Source organism: Scomber scombrus, chromosome 24, assembly GCF_963691925.1.
Source record: "Scomber scombrus chromosome 24, fScoSco1.1, whole genome shotgun sequence".
In the NCBI taxonomy this organism is placed as follows: domain Eukaryota; kingdom Metazoa; phylum Chordata; class Actinopteri; order Scombriformes; family Scombridae; genus Scomber; species Scomber scombrus.
The window spans coordinates 8,428,556-8,454,278 of NC_084993.1; the positions used below are offsets into that span (position 1 = coordinate 8,428,556).

Consider the following 25,723-nt stretch of genomic DNA (forward strand, 5'->3'; position numbering starts at 1 on the left):
AACTGATATTTAAGAGTGGATGATAAACATCAGTATGTGTACTGTACATCACCTGCCTCTAAGGACAAGACAAATGAGCACATACACACACACACAAGTAAAAAGCTTGCATTCCCATCCTTTTATTTGTTTTGAATGTGGTACAATAGCATCAATGTGGAAAAGTAGACACCGGGAAGATAACGCAAGTTTTGCTGGGGACCAAAGCTGCTCATTTTGTTTTGAGTTGAAAAAAAGAAAAAAAAAACAGGTGACAAATCTGATGCAAAAGCTGGCTGATCTATGTTTGCGTTTTATATTCTGTTTGTAAGCCGTGTTCTGATTATGTGTAGCACTGTCATAGTTTATAACATCCAAAACAGCTGGTATTGTTTTTTATGTTTTCATTTTTTAGTCTACGCCATATGAAAAGAAAAAGAAGTTTGCCTACTGTTCTCCACCACAGCCTTTATTTCTGTTTGACCATTAAGAATTAAAGGTTCAAATCCTAATTAAAAATACTTTTTCCATTTGTAATGATTAAACAAAAAAAACTTAACCTAATTGATCCACATCAAATACTGATTGGGAAATAAATTCTGAATTTTACTGACTTCAGTGCCAGCGTCTTTTTCTAAATCAACTTATAAAAGCAACACCACTTTAAAAGTCGTGTTTTATCCTCACTGATTTTGCACATTTTATGGTCCTTTAACTACATGTAGATTTTTCACAGTTACATCTCACCATCAAATCCTGTTACAGGTCAACTTTGGCCTCGCTCTGTCACAAGTTTCCAGAAAAGTTTGTAGCCAACAGTTTGTAATTCACATATTGAATCAGCGCTACTTTAGCGACAAACTCTTAGTGAAACTGTAACCCTGGTCCGTACGCTATGGCAACCAATCAGCTGCAAAAAAATTTAAAATGTTGACAGCATAACTCAAATATAGTGAGTTAAGAGGTTCACTGCTTAATCACAACAAATATGTTCTATCCAGAGCATATTTTTCATCAACATAATAATTAAGCTCCCCCTAGAAAGATACTGAAAAATACAAAAAGATAAAGGGAAAAAAACACACCAAACCAAAAAAAAGGCACCTCTGAATCTTCTCTCCATTCTATCATCAGATCCAAATCAGAGCAAAACACAGAAGTTACAGTACAGAAAGAAAAAAAAAAGAAAAAGGAGTGAAACAAAAACACAAACAGCCATCTTCACAGCCGCTCTCCTCTCTCCTCCACACAGCAAAGTGCCTCCTGTTAATGTTCAATGTTCTCACTCACCATGGCACTCACTTAAGGTGTACAAACTAGAAACTGTACATGACAACCAATGAAACTATATAAAAGAAAAAATCACCATCAAGCCGTATGAAAACAGTGATCAGCTTAAGATTAACAAAAACATTTGAATCATCATATTATATTTTTATTTTATCATACAGAAAGTGCTATCAGCCACCAGCAAAGAGAACCAGTGATTCAGTTAAAAAGGCCCTTCATTTTTTCAAATACAAGATTCCTACAATTACGCTTTTTTTTTTTTTGTCGTCAGTTTCTGATTAACAGTGACTGAAACCAATTCTCTCGAAACAGCTGTATTCTCAGTCCTACTAAAGCTTATTGAGTTGATTAGAAAAGCACAAATGGAGGCTTTTAAAGCTGGAGACACATTTTTTTAAAATCATGATTGAATGAAAGATCTTTTTTGGCTTTGTACATTTATCAATTAACTTTACAGGTTCAGATTAGTGCCTGCATACTTTAACATAAGATCTGCTTCTATGATATGCTAAAAGCTTTGCAGAGCAGTGTTGTCACGGCAAAATTCTAAAGCCTTAATAAGTCATTTACTGTGTTTCCAACTTTAGAGAGCTGCATTAGCCTTCCCTTTGTTGAATCGTCACTGCTACAAAACTGCAACTAATTCCTGAAACACCTGCATGAAAAGCTTTTGAATGTGTCGTCTTTCATTCTGAAGATGCTTTTTAGTTTCAGATAGAGACAACCTACGCAATCGTTTGCTTCGCTAGTACCACAAGAAAGACATTTGGCCACCACAAGGCAACTGAGCATTATTATTGCCATTTAACTAGCAGAGCTTTTAGCAATGACTGAGAATATGTTTCACATTTACAATGTTCTAAAATATCATTTTTGCTTGATACTGATACATTAAAAAAATAAAAAATAAAAAAAAATCTTGGGTGCGTCGACTCAGAGCGCACCCGCAAACAGTGACTGGGATATATATGAAATAACAACAATGGTCGTGTCTGTTCAACCATTTCGGCGGAAGCTTTTTAACCGCTGGTTCTCCCAACAGAGCAAATCAGCTGCCTCCAACACTGAGTTGTGGCACTACATGCTACAGATGAAAAAAAACAAAAGATTTCATGAAAAAAAAATTACAAAAGAAAGATCAGTGATTGAGAACTATTCTTGTACACGTTTTTAATGAACCAACAAAGAGGAAAAGAAAAAAAAAAAAAGACAAATAACGTCTTGAAGATTTTTTTTTAAATAGTATAACCATTATTGTTAATGTGTTTTTTTTCTATGTTTTCCTATTGATAAAAAGTCGGAGTAGAGGGCAGGGAGGGATGCCTCTCTAAGAGGCTGGTTTCTTAAGATCCCTGATCTGTTTGATTAGATAGGTCTTCTCGTCGTTGAACTGCTCATCATCTGTGCGATCCTTCTGGAAGTTGCTCAGGAAGTCGATTAGTTTGGTCTGGTTCTTGAGCAGGATGTCGATGATGGGCTGTGTCTTGTTGGGATTCGCTACAAATACCTAAAACACGGACGACAATAAACAGACATTTTTATTACCCGTAAATCTTGACAGTTACAAAATAATAATCTGTGCATAGAGTGAGCTTCAGCAGACTTCATTCTACTCTCAAAATGTGCTTTAAACGCAGGTGGGAAAACTTGATTTTCCTATATTGGCTTTGGTTTGGCCTTTGTATGTCAGCTAATAGACTTTGTTAGAAGCCAGTCTGACATTTCATCAATAGATTTAATAATACACAGAACCACAAAGGCCTGGCTGACATCAATTAGTGTCATGTCAGTCCAGCAGGGTCTGGAAATCACTGGATCTCATCAGAACTCTCACGTAAAATCTTGCATTTTAGCCTCACACTCAAACGCTGGGTTTTTTTTTAGTTTTTTTTTTTTACCTTGAAGACGTGGAAGGCCTCAAACTGGATGTTGGGACTCTTGTCTCTTAGCAGATTCATCATCAGCTTGAGATTCTCCGGCTTGCTGATGTAGCGTGTCATCACCGTGAAGTTATGTCTGTCCAATAACAGCTCGCCCAAAAGCTGGAGGTCACATAAAGTCCATTAGATTCAAGTTTTATGAGTACAAGTGGAAATGTAGGCTTGATAGTTGCTTTGGGGACCAAAGTGCAGTATGGACAGAGACAAAACAGACCAAATTATGCGAGATTTGCTTCCCATGTAAAACAGCTGTTCAGGTTTTATAGGCCAGAGGAGATACATTCATGGTGTAAAAAGCAATAATTCAACGACAGATCAATATATGAGTCAGTCTAACCTTTAGAGACTGCCTCTTGGTGACGTAGTTCTCAGAGTGCAGCAGCTTCTCATAGTCTGCAAACACCTGCAATGACATAAGAAACACTTTATATTATGAGATGAGAATTTTGGCTCGTAGTTTAATATATCTAGCTGGATGTGTTGTTGAATATGTGTCAATTTGCTCCCCCCTCCCCTCCAAGGAAAATTTAACAACTGACCAAACAAAATGTACAAAGCTACTTGAATGTGGATGCAAGAATAAGACGAACACAGACAACAAAGAGGAAGTGAATGAATTGAGAGATGTCATCCTCTTCCTCCACTTCCTTCAACTGTAAACTTGCAAAAAAGAAACTCATTACTAATTCTGACAACTTTCTCTTATGTTCTCATAGCAGTGTGAACTTGAATGTCTCCCTTTGCAGCAATTTTTTCTCTCCAAACTGTTGGATTAAATGGATAGAATTCTTTATTTAGTAGAAGTGACAGTATAGTATACAACCTGAAATCAGTCAGAAGCTAAAGTTAACTTGTGCGGCCGTTTATTTTTCTGGGTAGGTCACCAAAATCTAATCTAGGTGTGATGCATTTCAGCTCAGCCTTGTCACAGACTCTGAGCCCACAGCGAGCGTCTCCTGACAGGCGTCACAGCGACATACAGACATCTGTCAACATCCAGCCTCCAGGTAAAAAGGCAGTTTTGTGTGGCTGGGACCCCTGGGAAATGGGGCCTCTCTTCCTGGGGAAACTTGACAGCATAGAGCGTGGCTTTGTTTCTAATAGAAGTTGTCACTAATTCAGTTTTCCAGGAACTTTCGGTGTATTAGTCAAACCTTTATTTCTTACTCTCTACTTATCGGCCCTCTTTCCCAGCACCCTGTGGCCGTCTGTGTGTGACCGCAGTGTGTTGGAGACTTTTTTGGGATATATGACTGGGCTATTGAGCATGGCAGTGACTGATATCTGATCTGGTTACGCATGTATCTGTGTGCGTTTCCTCTCTTGGGGTCTTCCTGGTCAAGCAGTCATTTAGAGTAGTGTACAGTGTTTATGTTTATGCTTGCAAATAGCGCTCAGTGGCTAATGTGTGTGTTGCATGGATGTGAAGTGATGAAACAGCAACTACAAAGTTCCTCCTGGTAATGTGGTTCTAAGATGCATTAGCTTGTGCATTAGCTATAAGAGTCATCCATCATGTGATTTCCAGACTAATCCTCTCTGGATTAGAGCGACAGAGCTGTGAAATGTGTGTTTGTTTGTTTGCGATTTCAAATAAATAAATAAATCACTCACGGCATCGTAGTTCTGTTCAAGGTATTCAGCCACAAGCACTTTGTGTCTTGTCAGAAGATCCTGTGAGTAAAGACAGAAAAATGAATTAGAAATCTATCAGGTAACAAATGTTTTTTTTTCTTAGCTCAACATGGCCACTGGTAGAAAACAAAACAGAACAAACATTTTTATTCTCATCTCTGGTGCTATCTAGCCATTCAGATATTTTTGGTTTAAATTGCAATTTGTAGTTTGGTTGAAGCAATCCTTTAACTTACCACTGAATACTTTTATTTTTGATTTATATTATTCATTTGAATATCCCCCAAAAATGAATGACGAGATCAAAAAAAAAACCACAACATTTTCTATAGTTTCTGATAGAGGTTATTAGCTGCCTCATCATGCAGACTAGCAGAGAAGGAGCTGAGGTACCTTGAAGGTGGCGAAGGCGTCGGAGGCGATGTCGAAGGTCGACATCTCCACGTAGTTGAAGAAACTGTTGAAATGATCCGAGTGAAGAATTATCTTGGCGAGCGGTTCGTGGCGGATACACTCCCTCAGCATGATCCCACAGTTCAATGCTACCTGTGGTGTCTCGTACCTTCAAACACAGAGAGAGAGTATTTGTTTTTGGAAACCATTAAACTGTGCAAAGTATGTACAGTCAGTGTGTGTGTGTGCGTGTGTGTGTGTGTGTGTGTGTGTGTGTGTGTGTCTCACCCTTTCAGCAGTATAAAGAGGACCTCTTGGTGGGAGCAGAAGTATTCGACAGTGGGGCTCCTCGTCCCGATCTGCCTCCTCAGGATGTTGTTAAAGATCTGACACACATCTTTCTTCCCCTGAAAACACACACACACACACACACAATTAAACATATTAGCACTAAATACTGCTGTTTCCTATCATATACATCCCCCCTCCGTTGCTCTTTCCCTCCATAACTAAAGCAAAGTCAAGTTGAGAATGTCCATTTCATCTTTTATTATCCTTTCTCACCTTTATTTCTGAGTTTCAGCTGAGTATTATTGTGCAAATTATAATATATGACAGAAAGAAAACATATTTATTATTGTTGGAGATGTTGTCTTTCTTTGTCTTTTTTGACATCTATCTTAAGGCAGCCAGTGTATTTTCTGACTGCTTTATACTATATTGATGCACATAGGAGGCTGTACTGTTAGACAACTTTTCTACCAACACATTTGGTGGCTTTTCCAATTTTGGGATGTATTTCACCTCTGATCCAAGCCACTGGATTCCATTCATTCTGACACAATATGACAATTCATTAGCAAACTAAAAATATCAAGTCTGCATTACCTCATAGCAATGATGTCGCTGAAAAACACTGCAGACTTGATGTTAGGTGTTATGAATGACACCACTCAAGTTTGCTCAGAGTCTCTAATTAGATTTTTTTAAAATCAACACATGCCTGGAATGTCTTCAGAAATATGTTCAAATTTTCTACCAACACGGCAGCAACTGTGATGTCAACAAAACCCGATGTGCTAAATCCAGCAAACACCGCTGGCATTATCCTTGAATGCCACACCGGGCCACTTTTCTTCAAATGTCACCTTCTTAGTGCAGAGTGCAGCTGGGGGAGGTGACAATGTTCAAGCAGCCCTGAAAATCCAGTTTTCTCCAGGGGGAAAAACTCACTATTTGCTGCTGAGGAGACACTTTTATTGAAAAGTCACTGATTTCTGCAGGTATTCTTCCCCCCCTATCATGTTTCCACGTCAGCTAAATCATGAGAGGATGTCACACTTTGTGGTGAAAGAGCAACTCTAAACCTTTCTTCTTTCCTCACCTCAAAGTCTATGACCTGCAGGTTCTCTACCAGCGATATCAGCAGGCCGCTGTTGTACAGCTCCTGCGCCAGCTGGGCCACAGTCTCAGTGTGAGGCTCCTTATCGTTGCTCCCGTACAGAATCTCCTTCATGGACACCAAGCACTTCGACGCCTCCTCAGACGCCTGGAGAACAGAGAGGATGCCTTTAAATATTTTAGTCGTTCTTTTAAAAAGGTAACAATATAAAAATATATAGAATGAAAAACTGAGCCTGAATGTAGCTTGTGTGTGTGTGAGAGAGAGAGAGAAAACTGCCTTGACAGTAAAGTGTCAGTAGATGACAGGACCAGGCTGTTCCATGCTCTAATTTCACAGACGCTTGTCATCCATGGGCCCCTGGACACCCAGGCATGCATATACACACACACACACACACACACACACACACACACACACACACACACACACACACACACACACACACACACACACACACACACACACACACACACACACACACACACACACACACACACACACACACACACACACACACACACACACACACACACACACACACACACACACACACACACACACACACACACACACAAGCCTTGCCCACCTTTTCTGTCTTCTTATCCTGCTTAACCAGGATGGCAAGGTTTTCCTTTAGGGTCCTGACGATGTCCGCCGGGCTCTTGTGGGATTTACCGAACAGAGGCATGTTGGCTGACACACTCGCCTTGGGTCCTGAGCAACACAAACACAAACACACACACATACATGAAGGAGCAGAATAGATGCAATGATATCAGTTGTGCTTAAAATAATAATCAGCATCGTTACATGTGAATAAGATTGGATCTAAACAGAGAAACTGTATATTTTTTCACCCTAAATAAGTCAAATTTAGCTTTTGCAGCGGTTTCTGAACCATTTAGGAGCTTTTCAGATTTTCTAGCATCCATAAGAATTCATTAAAGCTCAACCAGCTGTAGGTTTTGATGCCGATACAAAAAATCGGACAAAGATATATTAGCTAAAATTAATTTATAAACATAAACAATCTCTGGTATGGATGGTATTTCTAAACTTGTGCTCTTTCTCGGTGTGATGACTCAACAAAAAGGCGTGTGTGTGATTCAAGATTCCTCTGACACCTTCTAGTCACATTCCAGCGTCATCTCTAAACTACGCGAGCGACAAGTGAAGCCCGTCTGACACCAGAGTCTCCAGATAATCAAAGTCAATGCATTACGTTGTTATGTAAGAGCAGAAACAAAGAGGGGCTGTTTGGCTGCTCTGGAAGCCTCAAATTTCTCCTAAACTTTGCACCAAAAATAAGTTCCTGAATAAATTAAAGGCTAAAAAAAAGAAATGTCTTTCTAAATCTCTAACACTTAAAAATCTGTTTTCCATGGATGTGATAGTAGCTCTGTGATGACAGATTTGGTCAACCTCCCTCCATCAGCTAATGGTTTATGTATCCAGAGAAAAAAAGAACTTCCCAGATGTATTCTGGCTTTTCAAGGCTAAATCCAGAGAAGAATGTGACACAAACGGCTTGCCAGGAGGCAAATCAGAGTGACCTCTTACATAAGTGAGCTTGAGATTTTCCCTTTCGTAACAGTCAATATCCAAAATGTCCCAAAAAACGCTACTATAAACCGATATTTAGCAAACCAAACATAGAAAAAGTCTGTTCATATTCAAGATCGCATTCACTGATCTATAATGAAGGAAATAACTATTCGGATTCTAAATTCAGGATCATTTAGGTCCCATTAGTTATAGTCTTGACCTGTATATGATCCATATAATTGCATTTTGTTTTATTTCATAATATCCGCGGAGGCCTCGGGTTGTGTTTTGCCATCGTACTCGTCAGAATGTCACAGACTGTTTGGACACCAACGGTTAAGGCGGTGCTCGTAGATGTAGGTTAGCACAGTATTTGGATACATAGCGTACTAATTTACCAGCTGCCACACAGGACATAAATAAAGCAAGAGTTGCTCTGTGTAGAAGAATGAGACTCTCACATCCTCGTTGAGGTACAGTTTGAGGAAAACAGCTTAACTTTGTCAACGGAATAAACCAAAATATGAGTAACAAGTAACATGTGTGTGTGTAAGTGAGAAGTTGTGGATGGATGTCAGAATCCAGGCCGGGTCAGGAGCGGGCAGAGAACTTGTGACTGCTAATCCTCATCTGGGAATGTGAGGGCAAATTCCCCTCCCCGTTCAACGTTCACTCCCACCTTTATTCCTCCTCTTCTCCATCTGCACAGTACCTGCCCTCCGCTGCCATTCTTCCCTGCATCCACCTTTGCTTCATTCAAACTAATTTCATCCATTTCTGCCCCCCCTTTTCTCTCCTCCCTTACCTGAGAAAAGTCCAGTACATATTTAACCTCAAGTTGTATTCAAGCTGAGAAGCGTTCTTAAAAGCTAAATAATACAGTTATAAACTATTTATCCACAAGGGGACATCAGATTTTTTGTTTTTTCCAGAATTAAATAAAATGTCTCTCATATTACAGCTGTAATTAATAGAAAAATAAAGGACCTGCCACAGTGGAAACAGCTGTATGTCTACTGTGGATCTGTACAAGCTGTGTCAAGTCTGATCACTTAAAGACGGAGTTGTGAAATTGCAGGTAAAGTGTAGGATTTAAGGTTTTTGAGCTGTTCTGGGAGTAAAAACCAGGATATGTTCGGCCTCTGCTGCATCACTGTACGAGTCGATCAATGTCACAAGATGCTCGGAACCCTTTCTACATGAGGACCAGCATCTGCAGTCCTCTCACTTGCTTGTTATCGTACAGGCAGTTGTGACACTTGAAGAGGCGAACACACTATAACACCCGTATTAAGGGCAACTCAGTCAGTAGGAGAGCTGTGTGTCTGCACTGTGAGGACGCTCTGATTTCCCCAGTCAACACTTACACTAAGTGGTCAACTCTGAGCTGTACGACGGATTCATCACATCAATTTTGCTCTATTACAAAACAAAGAGTGATGAATACATGACAGTAAATATTGGTTAAACATTCTAACCACCCATCTTTTGAAGCATCTCAAAAGATAAGTCTAATTTTTCAAACAAAGCACTCATTTGATTCCTGCAAGAACTAGAAAACACCTCCAAGTGGACTTCAACTTTTTAGTTAAGGTTTAATAATGATAATACTCTCAACTCGGTTTTTGGTTAGATGTATAAACTCACAATAGGAGAAGTCTAACTGAGTGTTTGGAAAAATCTCTGGAAACAGGAGGAGTTTTCACTTTATCGAGTCGTTACGTCAAGACTTCACCGCTTCTGTCTGGTCAATATTTGTCAAAGGATTAACAGGCATTGAGGAAGTATTATAAAGATAGGGCCTGCACTCGCAAAAGCTTACCTGCCTTTTAATCCGATCATATTGTAGGCTCCTGTGACAGGTAATAAGCCAGTTATGAGTCCCAACCTTTCCACTCACTTGTTGCTGCAGCTGTAACCAAACATCTCTTATTATTAAAAGAACACTTAATGCTTAATAACACTTCTGTCAGCCCTGGAAAGCTTAAGCTCATGGTTACTTCATTTTTACTCGCAGACTGCTTGAGACTGACTAAATGTTATGTAATGGAGTACACACACACACACACACACACACACACACACACACACACACACACACACACACACACACACACACACACACACACACACACACACACACACACACACACACACACACACACACACACACACACACACACACACACACACACACACACACACACACACACACACACACACAGCTGCTCTGCATCAGTATAATCTAAAAGGGAAAAAGGTCCTGCATTGCCCGTGGCCCAAATATTCTTTTTTTTCAGCTGTAATCATGAGAAACCAAATGAGCTTAAAATAAAGATATTTGCAGTATGACATAATTGACTGAGGGTATTATTATTACAGATAGATTATGAAGAATAATTTCTTTCTTAGCCATATTTAGGTTAAAAAAATGCAGCAATAAAGCTAGATTAATACGAGCAGTAAATAATGATGTTTTAATTATTTTTAAAGATACTATTTAAGGCTTATTTCCTCTCTGTAAAGCTGCCAGTCTTTGACTGCTTATGTCCTCTTGTATAAGCAGCTTATATATTAAGATTTTTTTTAAATTCTGTGTTATGAAGGCAAATGTCACTAAATAACTTCTTGTGCTCCACTCCAATCAAGACTGGTATTAAAAAGTTTTATTTTAAAAGCTCAAAGTGCGCTTTAATTGGGTGAATAAACATGTAAAAAAGGGAGGAAAAACGTCTTCCGGCTGCCTCGCTATCAGCAAATTCCTTTCACAAACTTGTTGCCACAAAGAATGATGACATATTTCAGATGTGAGCAGATTTCCGCTGAATTATCTGCGAACGTGAATCCGGGTGCGACGCATACGGGTTTTTATGAAAAAAAGTAAGACGTCTGAAAAAGGAAATACCCTTCCCCCTCATCTTCAGCTCGTTTTCAATTATTCACATCGTCCTACACAACATGCATTAGGGCTGCGTGGCTGAATGTTAAGTTTACTTGCGTTCATGTAGCCTTTTGCCTGAACTCCACCCTCCTTTTTGTACATTTTTTCTTACACTTATTCATGCTCCTATTAGAGTCCCACCCAGAACTAATTTGATTTTTATCTGTCTTTTAATTTATCATCTTATCTCTTGATATTTTCTGCTGATCTACTTGCAATAAAACGTATGAACCAGCAGTTATATTAGTCATGATATGGCACAACTCCCTTCTGCAGCATCAGAGTACAGTACTGTAAAAATCTGCACAGTAGTGAGTGGCTTTTATGACTGATAGTGATTAATCACACCTACATGTCATCCAGCCAGGACCGGCGATGACTACGACTCGGGCATTTCGTGGCTCGTGCCTAAAAACGGATTTAACGTCAGCCGTCGAGCGAGACTTGATATAGAAGCCATGAATCTTAACAGACAGCTGCTGGAGCAAATGCAGTAGAAAATTATAAGAAAATACAAATAAAAAAGATGAATTCATAATGACTAATACGTTTACAAATCTGCACTCATTTAAAAACATGTAGAGCATTCAGGAATGTTTTTTTGCACATCGTATCTGTTTCAATAAGTCCTGAAGTTATTTTTAAAAGATGCCAAACTCTAATTTGACATAATTTCTTCTCGACTGTGTGGAATGCAGATGCAGCAATTCAAGATGAATTTGAGTGTTAAAACTGCGCAATTTACTCAGAGCAAAGAAGCTTCTAGATTAACTACTCTGAGTGTTTCTGTCAGTGTCTCTCAGCTGATACTAAATGTGGGTTTTTTTGTGGGAGAGAGTCAGTTACTTGTCAGTTTAGTAATAGCATAATACCAATTATCACAGCCCTCCTGAAATAACTTATTAATGTGTTGAAAGTTTCATCAAGGTGATACCATGGATAAAACATTTAAAATAAAACTGAATTACACTGAATGTTCCTGGGTTTGTTTGTTTTTTTTCCATAATCTGAGAAAGTAGTTGTCTGTGCTGAGAAATGAAGACGTATGTTTGAGCTGATGATGCTACATCAAGCATGCAGCCCGGCTCCAACTAGAAAGAGGAGTTTTCTTTGCAGACGTTCACACAGAGAATATCCTCTCCGAGGCAACCCTAAGAGGAACGCTTGCTTAAAAGGACAAACATCAGCTCATCAAGTCCATTCTTAAGATTGATAATGATGTAGAAAGTGCCTTCTTTTTTCTTTTCTTTTTTTTTGTACTTTGACTGGCAAACTGGAAGGATTGTGTGACAGAGCAGGAACAACCCATACTACTACTCGCCTTCATGTCTGCCTCTATTTGACGCACTGACACTTGAAGCAAGCAGAAACCTCCACAGCAATAAAGATTCAGTTACAATTCAGATTTTGTCCATATTGGCCAACCTGACCTAACCCCCACCTATGACCTTAACCCTAACCCTTCACCTATATAGATATAAAGGAATGTTACACAGCCCACAAGGCCAAATTCAGGGCAAAAGTGCTAAAAAGGCAGGCTAGTAGTTTCAAATCTTATGATAAATATAAATATGGCAGAGTTAGAAAAATAATAAATAATTCAACAGTATGCTCAAATAGGCTGACAAACATCGATTACAGTTGTGTTCAGGGTCAGTTTGGACTTTTCTGACTCTTCTGAACCAGTGACATACAGGCCTAGTCCACCAGGATACAGGAGCCTACTGTATCTTATTTTGGTGTATCTGTATGTCAAGACAAACAGATGAACAGAGGATGTGTGGTGGTGTTATGTTCAGAATAAAAGTAAAGCAGCTTTAGAACATCTGGATTGACTGTGTGCAGTCTAATATGCTATGATAAGAATATAATACAATAATCATTTTCATTTGCCATTAATTTACAGGAAAAAACAGAAGACAATATTAAGATATAAATCTCAATCTACCTACTATCCATCACAGAGTTTCCACAGCTAATAAACCCATTAGCCCTTTTACTAGTTTCACTGTTGAGTCAATAAACTGTCACATAATAATAAATTTGCCCTGTTCAATTTCCCATAAACTCAAGACGGCAGCTCTAAATTGCTTGTTTGTTGCATCAAGTAGTTCAAAACCAAAGTCATTCAATATTCAGTCACATATAGCAGACTAAAAATAGCAAGGACCCTCACATTAGAGGAGCTGGAAGTAAAAAAACAGAATTAATGCATTACAATTGTCTTAAGCCAATAATCAATCATCAAAATTGATGTTTAGTGATGATCTTACTAGATAGCCTACATGAACTAAAGTGAAGCAAAAACATCTTGATTGCATCCTGTTGCCTGGCTGCAGTGTAGGTCATAAGTCCCACCCCCTCCATGTTAGCAGAAGGGACAGGACCCAAACTAGAAAAATTAAAGTACACAATTTTGTGCTTAAAAGTGCTCATTTTCCAGCAAGTTTTGCATTAGCCGCTCTCAAAACTCACTCTATTGTGTAGACTTGGTGCAAATGACATCACACAAGCAATACGGCAGCTCACAGATGATTTTTTTCTTTTCCCAAGGATTGTGAAGTCATGACCCGCTCTACTCTGCCTCTAATTGGCTAGTATGCATTGCTTTCCTTGGTTGGGTTGGTTAGGTTTAGGCATGAGGAGTGGGATTGGTTAGGGTTAGGGTAAGAATATCAGGATAAAGTATGGTGGGTCATGACTTTACCATCCTCGGAAAAAAATATTGCCTCTAGAAACAAGATATTTTGGCTTCACTTTTGCATAGCAACAGGAAATGCAGACAAGTTTTCCATATTTATATGCAGTTTATAGTATTAATACTAAAGTTATACAAAAGTGACCACAAAAGAGATCAAGGTATGATATTCTCCAGGTCACAAAAGCAAAGTTTTGTGGGGATAACAGCCATTCTCTACACTTTTTAGGCATAAGCAATTAGAAAATAACATTTTACTACCCAGGGACAAAACTAAAAATGGTGTTACAAAGTGTTATTGATTGACTGGTTATATTTTGAAATATGACCGGAAGCTGCTTTGTTTTTATTCTAAGAAGTCTGACGCTGGTCGACTAAAGTAACAGCAGGGATCAAAAAAACAAAAAAGAACACACCAATGTATTTGTACTGCTTAAGAATTTAAAACACTATCAATAACCATGGAGTTTGGAGGAATAGAATCTTATAAAGCAGACGGCTGTACAAAAAGCACACAAAGGCGCATAAACAGTCCCAGACAGTGTGATTTTACAAGGCTACACCCCTCTATCGCCTCTGGTGTTATGTCCCAGCTGGTTTCCGAGCTAAATGCTTCCCATGAGCGTGAACGCGCCGTGTCCTAACAGCAGCAGTAGTGGTCTGCCTCTGCCTCTCAAATTCTCCGCAGTATATATATGAGATGCGACTTTAAAATGTGCCAGTAATGTGTTTGTGAATGTGTGGCGGGTTTGGTGACAGAGGCACACACCACAACTGCTGCCGATACAGCGCGTTCACGCGTACGGGAACCAGTTAGCTTGAAAACCAGTTGGGCTAAAACTCCCCTTTTTGTTTGACAGATTCCCAAAAGCTAATCGCAGTTGCTGGGAAAGGATATAATAGAGGTGTCGTTTACCAACTAAACGAACATTTCAACGTGTCAAACCCCCTGCTGAAGTTACAAAGACTGTCAAGGGCAATACTATCTCTCCATTAGGTGAACACAGGCAGCTATTGCTCTTCGACAGGATTGATACTTACAGCGGGAAGATGTTTGCTCTGCTCGGGGATGTTTAAACGTCCTTCCCGGTTCACAGCACAGCTGAGCCTCCCTGGTGAGGTCTGGTGGTCACGCCAGGGTTGTTAGTTGGCAGGAAAGTCAGCTAAAAATGAGTGCGATACAATTTAAAAATGTGTGGAGTCGGTTAAGAAGGCAGTGCAGAATCCCATCTGGTCGGTTTACAGCCTTTACGTGAAGCTAGCGAGTTAAATGAAAGAGTTTCCGGTGTGAGCTTTCAGAATAAAAACTCAAATTCGCCCGTTTAAACTAATAGAAGAAGACGAAAAAAGAAGATGAAACATGATTTAAATTAATACACAAAACACCAAAAACCGATTCATTTCTATAGTTAATAATTTGTTCAATAATTCGTTATGATATTTGTCCTTAATACACTATCACGGACTAATGTGCTTTTACAGCGCAACAAACGTCATTTCCGGTAGCAGTGCGCCTCACGCCTGCGCATTTGACACATCTGTATCTTTCCAGCCGCTGCTGGGTCTCGTCCACATCCTCTCACATTAAGTCCGTGTTATCGCCTCGCCTCATGTATTACAACACAATATGCCACTCATACACAAGCAGATACTGTTTGGTTAAATTTAATACATGTGGTGAGACATATTTTTCCTTTTTTCCACCACAAAGAGGAATATTTTAAGTAGTAAATAAAGGAAAGGTCGGATAGTGAACTTAATGGAATGCACCCCAGGATAAATTATGACAGTCCAAACTGGGAAAAAGCCCATTGGAGGTTGGATATCATGTGGTTAGAAATACCTTATCCGGATCAAAATACAAAATACACAAATAATAATATTACATGTGCAGTTTTTCGTTAAATAATTTTACACCTGGAAAATCAGACACATGAATTTTGAATTTCTTGTCTTTTTTTTACCAAGTTGAAAATGATGCTGGTTAAAGAGTAACCGAGAGTCAACAGGGTAAAGTCTACACACCTGACTCACATTGATCTGTGTGTTGTCAGTTAAAATGTATAATATGATATAATATACATATCAAATAATAATCATAAATAGCAAAGTCATGTAGAGGAAACCATCTCAGACTTTATTAAAGCTGCTTTTCATTTTACATACAATTCAGAATTACATATTTACAAATATACACAGATATGTCTCATTATAATATCTTTATATCAACACCATACTCAGTAGATATACAATAGGAAAATAATAGAAAGTGGTTTGCTGCAATGTGCTGCATAAAAAGAACTAACAAATATAACCCTTCTCATCTCTCTAGCCTCCAAGTCAAAAGTACAAATGACTCAGCTTCATTGTGTGACCATGATTGAAACACTGACAAGTTTAGTGCCCGTGTCAGCTTCTTTAAGAGGGCAGAAAATAAACTCTCACAATATACAACAATGCCTGGTAAAAAAATTTGACTTCAGTTCAGTCAGAGCTTTGACAAGAGAGGCTTAAAATTGGGGCTATGAAGAATATGCCACAAAGAGTGATATACAGAGAGACAAAGAGACTCACAAGAACAATCCCCTTCACAATTTACATGCTCTCGAGGGAAACAATGTGAGGTATAGAGAGGACACATTTGTACATATGTAACATAGATTTTCTCAGTCTTACAGAGCTTACACAGATCAACACATAATGCCAGCCACAGTTTACTCTCTGGTTTAGCTCACAGTTTGACACCGAAAAAGGCCTGTAAACTAGTTTCTTCCTTTTTTATGAAGAAGAATCTTTTCTTTCTCAGGGAAGACATGCGTTTAAGAATTTGAGAAGAGGTTCTCAACACAAAAAAAGAAAAACAGCAAGATAAAGTAGTCAAGAGCACAGATCATAGTCAGGACCGAATTTCACAAAACCACAGTGGTGATACACATGACTCTGTTAAGCCATGTGACAAATACAGCTAATTTGAAGTAATAAACAGGTGGGGCTGGTTTTAGTGCAGCAGTGTGCTGCACTTGGTATGTTTTCTGTTTAATAACATGGTCACACATTCAACATTAAAGATGGGAAAAGGAGGAGATCATTTTACAGTGCGCCTTGTGGATGCAGTAGAAATCATGGGTTATAAAAAAAACATGTTTACCCTTGGAAAACAAGGTAAAAGAGGAGGTGTCATTCAGTGTTCAGAATAGCACAAGTTCTGTGTGTGTGTGTGTGTGTGTGTGTGTGTGTGTGTGTGTGTGTGTGTGTGTGTGTGTGTGTGTGTGTGTGTGTGTGTGTGTGTGTGTGTGTGTTGGCTGGTTATCAGAGTCGTACTATCAAGCTGTATCAACATCCTCATTTCCACTATGGGCCTAAAATTAGACTTTTGTCTCTCTTTTTTTGTGTTACCCAACATGACGGTTACTCAGCTACATTACGATGTCAAGTAAACAAATATTGCTCTCAGGCTGGTGGTGCAAACATGTCGAGCAGGTCTGGGCCCTGGTTAGCCCTGCTTGCAGAGAAGTGGCTACTGTCACATGCCTGAGTGGGGCTGTGAGCAGAGTGACGGGACAAAGCCTGCTTTTGTTCCAGCAGCGCAGACCAAAGATAGGTAAGCAGAGCAGCCATGAGACTGTCTAAATATGCAGAATATTGAGATATATGTGACACTGTGGCTGTTTGTTTGACCAAAGTTTACCAAAATATCAATACAATGTACCTGATTAGAAATTAACCCAGCAGGTAAATGCATATGATAATTTATATCTCATTACACACATATGGTAAACAATTGAACTAAAATATCCCTAAAAAGGACATTGCATGTAAAACAGTTTCAGCTGATATCTGTGGCCTTTCTGGGTGTTTGTGACATAAGTATGTTGGATTTGTTGTGAAGCACAATCATGTGCAAGAATGTACAGACACACAAACACATTAAGTTGACACAAGCAGGCATGTAGTCATACCTGCCTGCCCACACAACTCCCAGGGCTTCCTGAGAGAGAAATCCAGAGCAGTTTAGAGGCGAGTTAGACAATCACTCAATCAAAAGAAGGAGGAGTGCTGTTGGTGACGGTCTCAAAAGTGTGACGTCTGTTGTATATGTTCTTCATCTGCATTTAAGACATTCATCAAGTGACACTTTTGACCTTATGTCTCAGGTGAAGTTAATACCATAAAGCTAAGGGAAGCTTATATTAACACTCTTTCTCATGTGGGATGAGTAAAGCAATCTTGAATGGATATTAACCCTCTTTGACACCACTGGCCTGTCAGACACTACCGGGATTCAACACACTTCATGTCCCACGTACAAAAATATTACAAGACTTACAGTAACATGGCCTGAACATCTGGCCTGCGCAGTGATACTCCAAGACGCACTGAAAGCATTTTTTTTCCTTGTTGCAGCCAGCTGCCAGTTTTCACAGTGTACAATTAATGTCTGACACTAAAACCGATGTATCATGTGAAATACCAGTCTGATAGTATCCGCAGAGGTTTCACACAAGAGAATCTGTCGCTGTGCTGTGATGTCATCGACTTGAATTTAGTGCAGATGTTTGAATTTGTCCACTTTAATGCTACGCTATCACTGAAGGACTGTTCAGTGAGTTATTAGACTGAAGACATTCAGCTTTTCTCTGTACTGCAGTTTACAGAGTGTGACTTTTAAGAGAAGGCCTAACAGGAGGTGACAGATCACATGATCATTTCTCCCTGATGTTTTTATTATCTGAGTTTTTCTGTCACTGAAATAAACTGTGAAAATATCTACACTTATAATACTAGCAGCATGCTGATAGTTTTGAATCATAGTTGCAAATAGCTGATATTCAATATCAATCTGATTGTTTAAAAAAACAAAACAAAGGATAGTTTAATACTGCTGGGGAAAATAAGCTATTTTTCATATACAAATAGATCGACAGATGACTGTAAATATCCAGAGAAGGTGGGTGCTGTTAACACTCAGCCCGTAACATTCGCAGATGCAGTGATAGTTTTGGTTTTCGGTTGGATGCGGCCAACTGTGAGATCTAAGGAACATTTCGATTCTGTCTTCCTGTCAGAGTCAACTTCCAGTTTTGCAATTCCACCTGGAAATGGTTTAAGCTGGTGGGAGATAGAGCCAGAGAAGCGATTGATGGCAGGTCAGGGTTTGATGTCAGAATAGCTGGTGTAAGTCTCACTGCAGCTGGAGGAAGTGCTGAGGTTCCCAGAGACGCTGTCATCTACAGGACAAACATATACACAACAACAGTGTTGGTTTCAATAACTTAATATTCGGATATTCTGACAGTTCAATTGATTCAATACAAAAGTAAACTAGTTGCATTGGTTAAGTGTACATTCTAGACATTAACATTAACTTTTAATACCTGATCTCATATTATTTTGCATTCAAGTAATAGTATATCTGTAGGAGTTGTATATCAGATAAAAAACAAACTTTTTCATTGATAATTGTATAACAATTACTATTATTATTACTCCACAGTGACTACATTTACAGACACACTCATTTTCCACTATTATTCAGAATATGACAGTATTACAAATTTGATACAGGTCATGTAAACAGTGTATTCAATTTGGAAATTCTAAATTAGGCTTTATTCTAAATGAAGCATTTCCAATTAAGGCATGTGGGATAAGCCAATGTTATTCAGCGCATATGGGATATGTGTCTCATTTGGGATTTTTAACCACAGTTTGCGACACATGGCCTCTTGCCTGTTTACGGTCAGCTCTGCGCGTTATAAATAAACCCACTAGTCTACAGTTTGTGAGGCTGGGATAGAGATGCATGTCGGGCCGGTTGTGTAATGCACCCCTGCCCAGGCAAAAAAACATATACTGGAGGAGGAGAGCAGGCAGAGGAGAGGAATGACAGGAGAGTAGAGAGCTGTTCAAGGCAAGCTGGAAAAACAAAGCACGTCTTCTCCATGACGGGGGACGGAGGGGATTGGTTATCATCCTGACATGCAACCATGGTGACGACTCGGTGTGATGCTCCAAAAACACTCAGCAGTGTAGTAAACATCATGAGACAGCCTAGATACTGGATGTGCCTCTAACTATGAATTTATAATATGAGTCATATCAACATCATTTATAAAGGTGCCAAGCAGCAGCTCACTAATGTTTTTCCCCTCCCTGGTTTACTTCCCTGCCTGCAGAGATCTTGTGATTCCTGTTCCCACTGGAGAAGAGGAAAACCCCAAAAAACCCTCTACATGTAAATGGGAATATTAGTGGAATGTTCATGTTCATTATCTATGTAAACAGCTGAGTAGGAATATTGTCTTTTTCAGAATAAAGGCAAAAACCAGAATATTTTGTGCATGTTAATGTTGTCAGTGTTGAGCAACAGGTCTGAATATGCCTGAAATGTTCATACAGCAACAATGAACTGCCTAATTCATGTTACCAACCTGAGCTGCTGAGTGATTGGGATGACTTGGACTCTGAGATGAGGCTGAGGAGGTTTGCTTCCGCCACCCAGCCATCCTTACTGCTACGAAGGTTCTTCACGAACCTGCACAGGATTCAACAAACACTTTAGCGCAGAAAGAGCTCTACTGCAGATGCACAACTTAGTATAATATCACAGGTTTTTGACTGAGAGAAGACAGATATTTACCACTGTCCCTCCTCTCCTTCTTTGATTAGCTGGACCACATCTCCACTCTTGACAGACAGCTCCTGAGGTCCCGCCTTCTCGCAGTCTGCAACCACTGTATACTTTCCTGGAGCCTAAATGGTGTCAAAGATCAAATTAGTTCTGTGGCAAACATCATTGCAGGCAGCTTGATAGTTTTTAGAAGCATATTCATTTTCTTCTGTCGCTTCCAAAATTGCTTAAACTCTCACCAGCTTCTTTCCAACTTCATCATCAGGGTCAGAGTTCATAGGGTCCTCGCCGCTGGAGTACCCATCATTCTCTTCTGAGGCATCGACCGAGAGAGACGCCTTGTTCCAGCCTGTAGGTGACGAGATTGTAGAGGTGAGTGGATTGGAGAAAAGGCAATGGAGAGAGGTGGAGAAGAGGAATAGTGATAAGTGAATCAAGGAAATGTAGAGATGAATCTTAATCACACACTCTCACAGACTCACAGTCCATGTGGCATTCAAATGTGTCCCTTTGTACATAAGGCAGAACACTAAGAGTTGATTGTGCTTCTCAGAATGTAAACTTAGGATATTCATGTTTGGAAGAAACTGAATGCCACAAGGAGGGAGGGTTGCAGTCACACAAATCTCCCACGAGGAGCACAAAATCAGTTCTGTCTAAACATTTGGGAAGGACTGTCAGAGGTCAACCCAAACTCCTCCAAAATCCCGGAGCAGATCAACAGTGACAGTGGAATGATTTGAGAGTCTGAGTGAAGAAAAGCAGCAACTCTATCACATCACAAACCATCAATTTCTCATCATCCCAGTGAAACACATCAAGGAAACAAACCAAAAGTAAATCAAGGAATCAGAGACTTTGATCAGATGAACTAATTTCTGGAAATACCAACTTTACTTACTTTGTGTGCTTTTTTACATTCTCATTATTCTCCATCCCAAACAACACCAAACCCCAAACACCCAACAATAGAGGAGGAGAGAATGATTGATTTGATGTAGAGTAGGCACCTTGTAAAAAATTAATCATTTAGTCTTGAATATAATCACTCTAGTGGAATATAAGACAATAAGACTCAATACAAGACTAAATCGATTGGAAAGTCGATACTTTTTCTACACTTTACCTCTCGTACAAATCAATCATCACCACAAACTACAGCAAACACCCACAGTGGCTGATCCTCAGTGCGGCTCTGTACCTCGCCGCTTGCTCTGTAACAGACTAGCGGTACTCATCCATCTGATTTTGCTCATAGAGACATGAGGAGACGGCTCTAAACAGGAAGAAACAGCCAGCAAATCAGTGAGAGAGCTTTCTGACTGCGTGTGAAACTGTTAATGCTGGTTCTTCAGTAAAGGTAAGTAGAGAAATAAAAGTTAGTACAACAATCATTCTGACGCAGACATTTTGTTAAGTGTTCCTCAATGAAAATGGACACATCCTCTCCATAAATGAAAGAGCTCAGTGATGATAATGACCTGTGGATGAAGACAAAAAATGGTCGTGCACATGGAAAACTGCAGTGTTCAGGGACAAAAATATATCACAGAGCACCTGCAGGATTTATATAGTCAAAACAGAGAGAGACATTTCACAGCTCTAAATGTGTGCAGCTGGGTTTAGGAGATGTTGATGGTGAATGTAGGATGATAGGATGAAGAACAGTTTCTATTGGTGGAGTAAAATCTGGTGTAACATCAAATCCAGAGAGAAATGTGAGATCTACACACACAAGACTGTTTCACACTGTAATGTCGAGGGATGGGAAGATGAAAAATGGACTGACGCCCTCTAGAATTAAGATGGCCCTCTATGACGGGACAACAATATACCTTTGAACCCAAATGGGGTGGGGTCACTCTTGACCAAGTGGCGTTTGGAGCCATGCTCGGGGCTAAGGGCTGAGCCTGGCCACACAGGCAGAAAGAAGTGAAGAGAAGGAATAAGAAGAAGAAGAAACAGTGAGGAAACAAATGCAGAGAAGCACGAATTTTACACTTTCATGATCTAATCCAGTGAGATACTACTTATATCTTGAAATAACGTCCATTCATTTGCTTCCTTTCATGCTCATTTCAGGAGGTTTACTCTACCTACATTTATGGGCAAACCTCATGAAGTCATTATCACTTTACACATTACTCTTAAAGAAGTACATTAGATATCATAATGCAGTATCACAGTGACTTTCTCTCTTGCTGTTGAAGCTCTTTTGGTGTATAGAGGGAACTGCAGCACATGACCAGGAGCAATGAAACACTTCTACCACCAGGAGGCAACAGTGGAGCTATTGTAGTGCTGATGTACTGTTGATAAGCACTAATTGGTCTCAGTTAAAATACAAAACTTGTCTGTTCACAATGCATCATTATTTATTGTTAATATTAATTTAGCTGAAAGCTAATAATATCTATCTAAAGCATGAACTAATGGTCATACCAGATGAAATAATGTATTTAATTAACCAAGGATACATTTTATTACTTATAAATTCCACTTTTCATTCATAAAATGAAGAATAAGTGACAAAGTGTGACTTTAACAATATAAAAACTAATTTGAACTGGTGTAAGCATTGTTAGCCTGATTTTTAAAACATTGTCAGGTTTGCTAATGTTACCTTTCGGACTCTTGAGATTGCTGAAGCCCTGCAAAGTAAAACGCTTTTTAGCCACTGATGACCTATCAGTGGTCGGACTGGTCACCGGTTCATCTGGAAGCAATGGTTTGAAATGGGAGGCAGGAAGAGAAAAGAGGAGGGTGTGGCCATCACGAAAAGAGAGATGTAGACCAAAATAAAATTAAAATAAAGGAGGTAGAGCGATAGAGAAAGGAACCGTGGAGATGAAGGTGATGAAGAAAAGAAGAGTCCAGATCAGTGAAAGATTACAATACAGCTTTAAATAGTGCATAGATCAAACATTTTGAGACGTATGACCATAGCTGATATATGTATGCCTGTGCTCGAGCATGCAGCAGGAATCAAACATTCACCTTTGTGTTTTGGTGAAGAAGAGGAGTTAGTGTCCGAGGCTGGGTTCGGCTCCACCTTCTTCTCCTCCTGCTTCTTCTGGTTCTTCTGATTGCTGCTACGAAAGGGACTGGGGAAGGAGAAGAAGAAGAAATCATTACATTAAATAAAAGGCATACTGCAGGTGTGTGTGTGTGTGTGTGTGTGTGTGTGTGTGTGTGTGTGTGTGTGTGTGTGTGTGTGTGTGTGTGTGTGTGTGTGTGTGTGTGTGTGTGTGTGTGTGTGTGTGTGTGTGTGTGTGTGTGTGTGTAAATATTGCACGCATGCTCATGACACCAACCTGAGGGAGCTGGAGGTGGGACTTGGGGAAACAGAGTCGGAGCTCTTCTGTTGACTTGCATCTAAAACATACAACATTTTATTACAATTGGAAAACAGGTATGCTGTGCCAGAGACATTTAAGATGATAAACAAACAAGCATGTGTTACTGAGCGTTCACAAATACCTCTGTAGGCTTTGAGCTGTTGGGTCAGAACTTTGCGGATCTCATTCACCCATGCTGTTTTGATCTCAGGTGTTGCAGCCTAGATAAGAGAAATAAGATCAATTATTGAAGCAGCGACAGTGATTGGGTTTCTTTCGCTACTCATTTTGTGGTCGAAGCAGGCTCAATAACCTTACCTGAACTATAAAGACTTCTTCTCTGGAGTTGCACCAAATCTCAAACTTCTTGTTGTCTCCTTTAGCGTTCTCTGTAATGCCCACCGCGCTCATCTGAGAGAAGAACAACAGAGAAATCTTAAGCACAACAAGTCTGCAGCTCTCATCTTTGACTACAGCTAAATGTGACCGGTGTGAACTTACACTGAGAGAGTGTTTGAAGCTGTAAGACGGAGCTTTCTCGTAGCCCTCCCCGTTCTCCTCTCTCCTCTTACAGAAGAGCAGGGCCTTCTCGTGCAGGAAGAGGTGCCTCTGCATAGGCTTAAACCTGGCCAGGTCTTTTACCTTGGCGTGACCTTTCTTATGCTCTGTCCACACACTGAAGGAGCCCTGCATCAGCAGACGACCCAGCTCCGACAGGTTACCCTGAAAGAAGGGAGAGATAGACATGTTGCTTCTTTATGACAATTTGAAAAAAAAAAATCTAATTCAAATGCTAAACAACAGCAATTCTTTCAGATTAGTTCAACAGTGTAATTTCTCTGACCTCGTATCCTGTGATTGCAATGAGGTGCATGGAGTCGTTGACAGCTTTCAGGATCCCCAGAATGGAGGAGAGAGCTTCCTGTAGGTCATCACAGCCATTGCAACGCTTACTGTACTTCAACATCTCCTGCAAACACAAAACAAAGTGAAAAACCCAGACACAAATACAGTGTCTCGCATAAAAATTCAAACATGTCCTGTATATATAAAATAGATGAAGAGAGCTCACCTTCAGCAGTAGCTGGTACTTGGTGATTCTCTGGACAGGTTTAAGGAGGTAGGAGTCCAAACCAAGTTTATGTTCCAGCTTCTTCTGGCACTCCTGGTTCACAAGAGATTGACCAAATAAGATATTTACCTCTACTGTTCTTGTAACATGAAAAGAAAGCTGTTGCCCAGAGCAGTGAGGTTCGTCATACTCTCAGGATAAATTTGGCTAATGGTGTAAACATGAAAGATGAGAGGCAGACCTGGAAGAAGGCACAGTCAGAGCACTGTCTCCACAAGCTCTCTGACCGAGGTTTATTCTGGCAGTAAGCCTCGTAGATCTGCAGGTCCTTCATCTACAGAGAGAACAACATCATCATTAACAAGTTGGTACAATTTCACCTTTTTTACTCAATGTTGTACAAAGAAACTATTTGCTTTCTCCTAAATTAGTTGAGGCAACTTGTTAAAATGAATAACGCTTGTCATTGATTTACTTTTTAAGATTAAGATTTTCCGGTCCAGACCAGAATGTATTGAGTGCTTACCCTTTCTAAAAAGCAGCGGCCCACTAGTTCAGGGCAGTCGGTGTACGCTTCCAGTTCCTTTAGAAACGTCCTGGAAACAAACATCATGACGCAAATTTTTAGACCAGGAAGTCCAAGTGAAGATATGTTTGAAAACACGCACATCTGTTCAAGCCTCACAATACAATCGAGCAAGTGTACCTCTTATGAAACTGGTAGATTTCAGACATGTTTCCAAACAGGACGTCCTTCTTACTGAGCAGCGTGCTGGGGATGAGGTGAGCCATGGCAGGGTTGTCCATCTCTGCTGCATAACCCTGGAGTTTAATATTACATCCAGTATTATATAGA

The 25,723-nt window shown here is 39.8% G+C and overlaps 2 protein-coding genes across 4 annotated transcripts in view; both read right to left on the reverse strand.

Annotated features, from left to right (window-relative positions):
- Window positions 1-106: 106 nt before the first annotated feature.
- cab39l (calcium binding protein 39-like) lies at window positions 107-15,084 on the reverse strand. The gene is made up of 9 exons (XM_062445579.1): window positions 14,868-15,084; window positions 7,229-7,356; window positions 6,622-6,786; window positions 5,526-5,644; window positions 5,238-5,406; window positions 4,824-4,883; window positions 3,547-3,612; window positions 3,168-3,311; window positions 107-2,776 (listed from the first exon to the last, which is right to left on the reverse strand). Exons 2-9 carry the CDS (start codon window positions 7,328-7,330, stop codon window positions 2,597-2,599), a joined length of 1,005 nt encoding a protein of 334 aa, XP_062301563.1. The 5' UTR covers window positions 7,331-7,356; window positions 14,868-15,084; the 3' UTR covers window positions 107-2,596.
- Window positions 15,085-15,942: 858 nt separating this feature from the next.
- The window catches only part of mcf2la (mcf.2 cell line derived transforming sequence-like a), a 44,091-nt gene continuing 34,310 nt past the window's right edge, over window positions 15,943-25,723 (reverse strand). For 2 of the 3 annotated variants that reach the window (XM_062445547.1, XM_062445548.1), the window contains exons 17-30: window positions 25,574-25,689; window positions 25,394-25,463; window positions 25,109-25,201; window positions 24,868-24,960; window positions 24,640-24,765; window positions 24,297-24,518; window positions 24,114-24,206; window positions 23,938-24,016; window positions 23,772-23,832; window positions 23,455-23,561; window positions 20,697-20,806; window positions 20,467-20,579; window positions 20,258-20,361; window positions 15,943-19,054 (exon numbers count right to left, since the gene is read on the reverse strand). In XM_062445547.1, the coding sequence (XP_062301531.1) occupies window positions 18,975-19,054; window positions 20,258-20,361; window positions 20,467-20,579; window positions 20,697-20,806; window positions 23,455-23,561; window positions 23,772-23,832; window positions 23,938-24,016; window positions 24,114-24,206; window positions 24,297-24,518; window positions 24,640-24,765; window positions 24,868-24,960; window positions 25,109-25,201; window positions 25,394-25,463; window positions 25,574-25,689 (1,467 nt within the window). In that variant the 3' untranslated portion in view covers window positions 15,943-18,974. Of the gene's footprint in view, window positions 19,055-20,257; window positions 20,362-20,466; window positions 20,580-20,696; window positions 20,807-22,292; window positions 22,368-23,080; window positions 23,174-23,454; window positions 23,562-23,771; window positions 23,833-23,937; window positions 24,017-24,113; window positions 24,207-24,296; window positions 24,519-24,639; window positions 24,766-24,867; window positions 24,961-25,108; window positions 25,202-25,393; window positions 25,464-25,573; window positions 25,690-25,723 lie in introns of all 3 variants that reach the window. The other variant, XM_062445549.1, reaches the window with a different exon arrangement.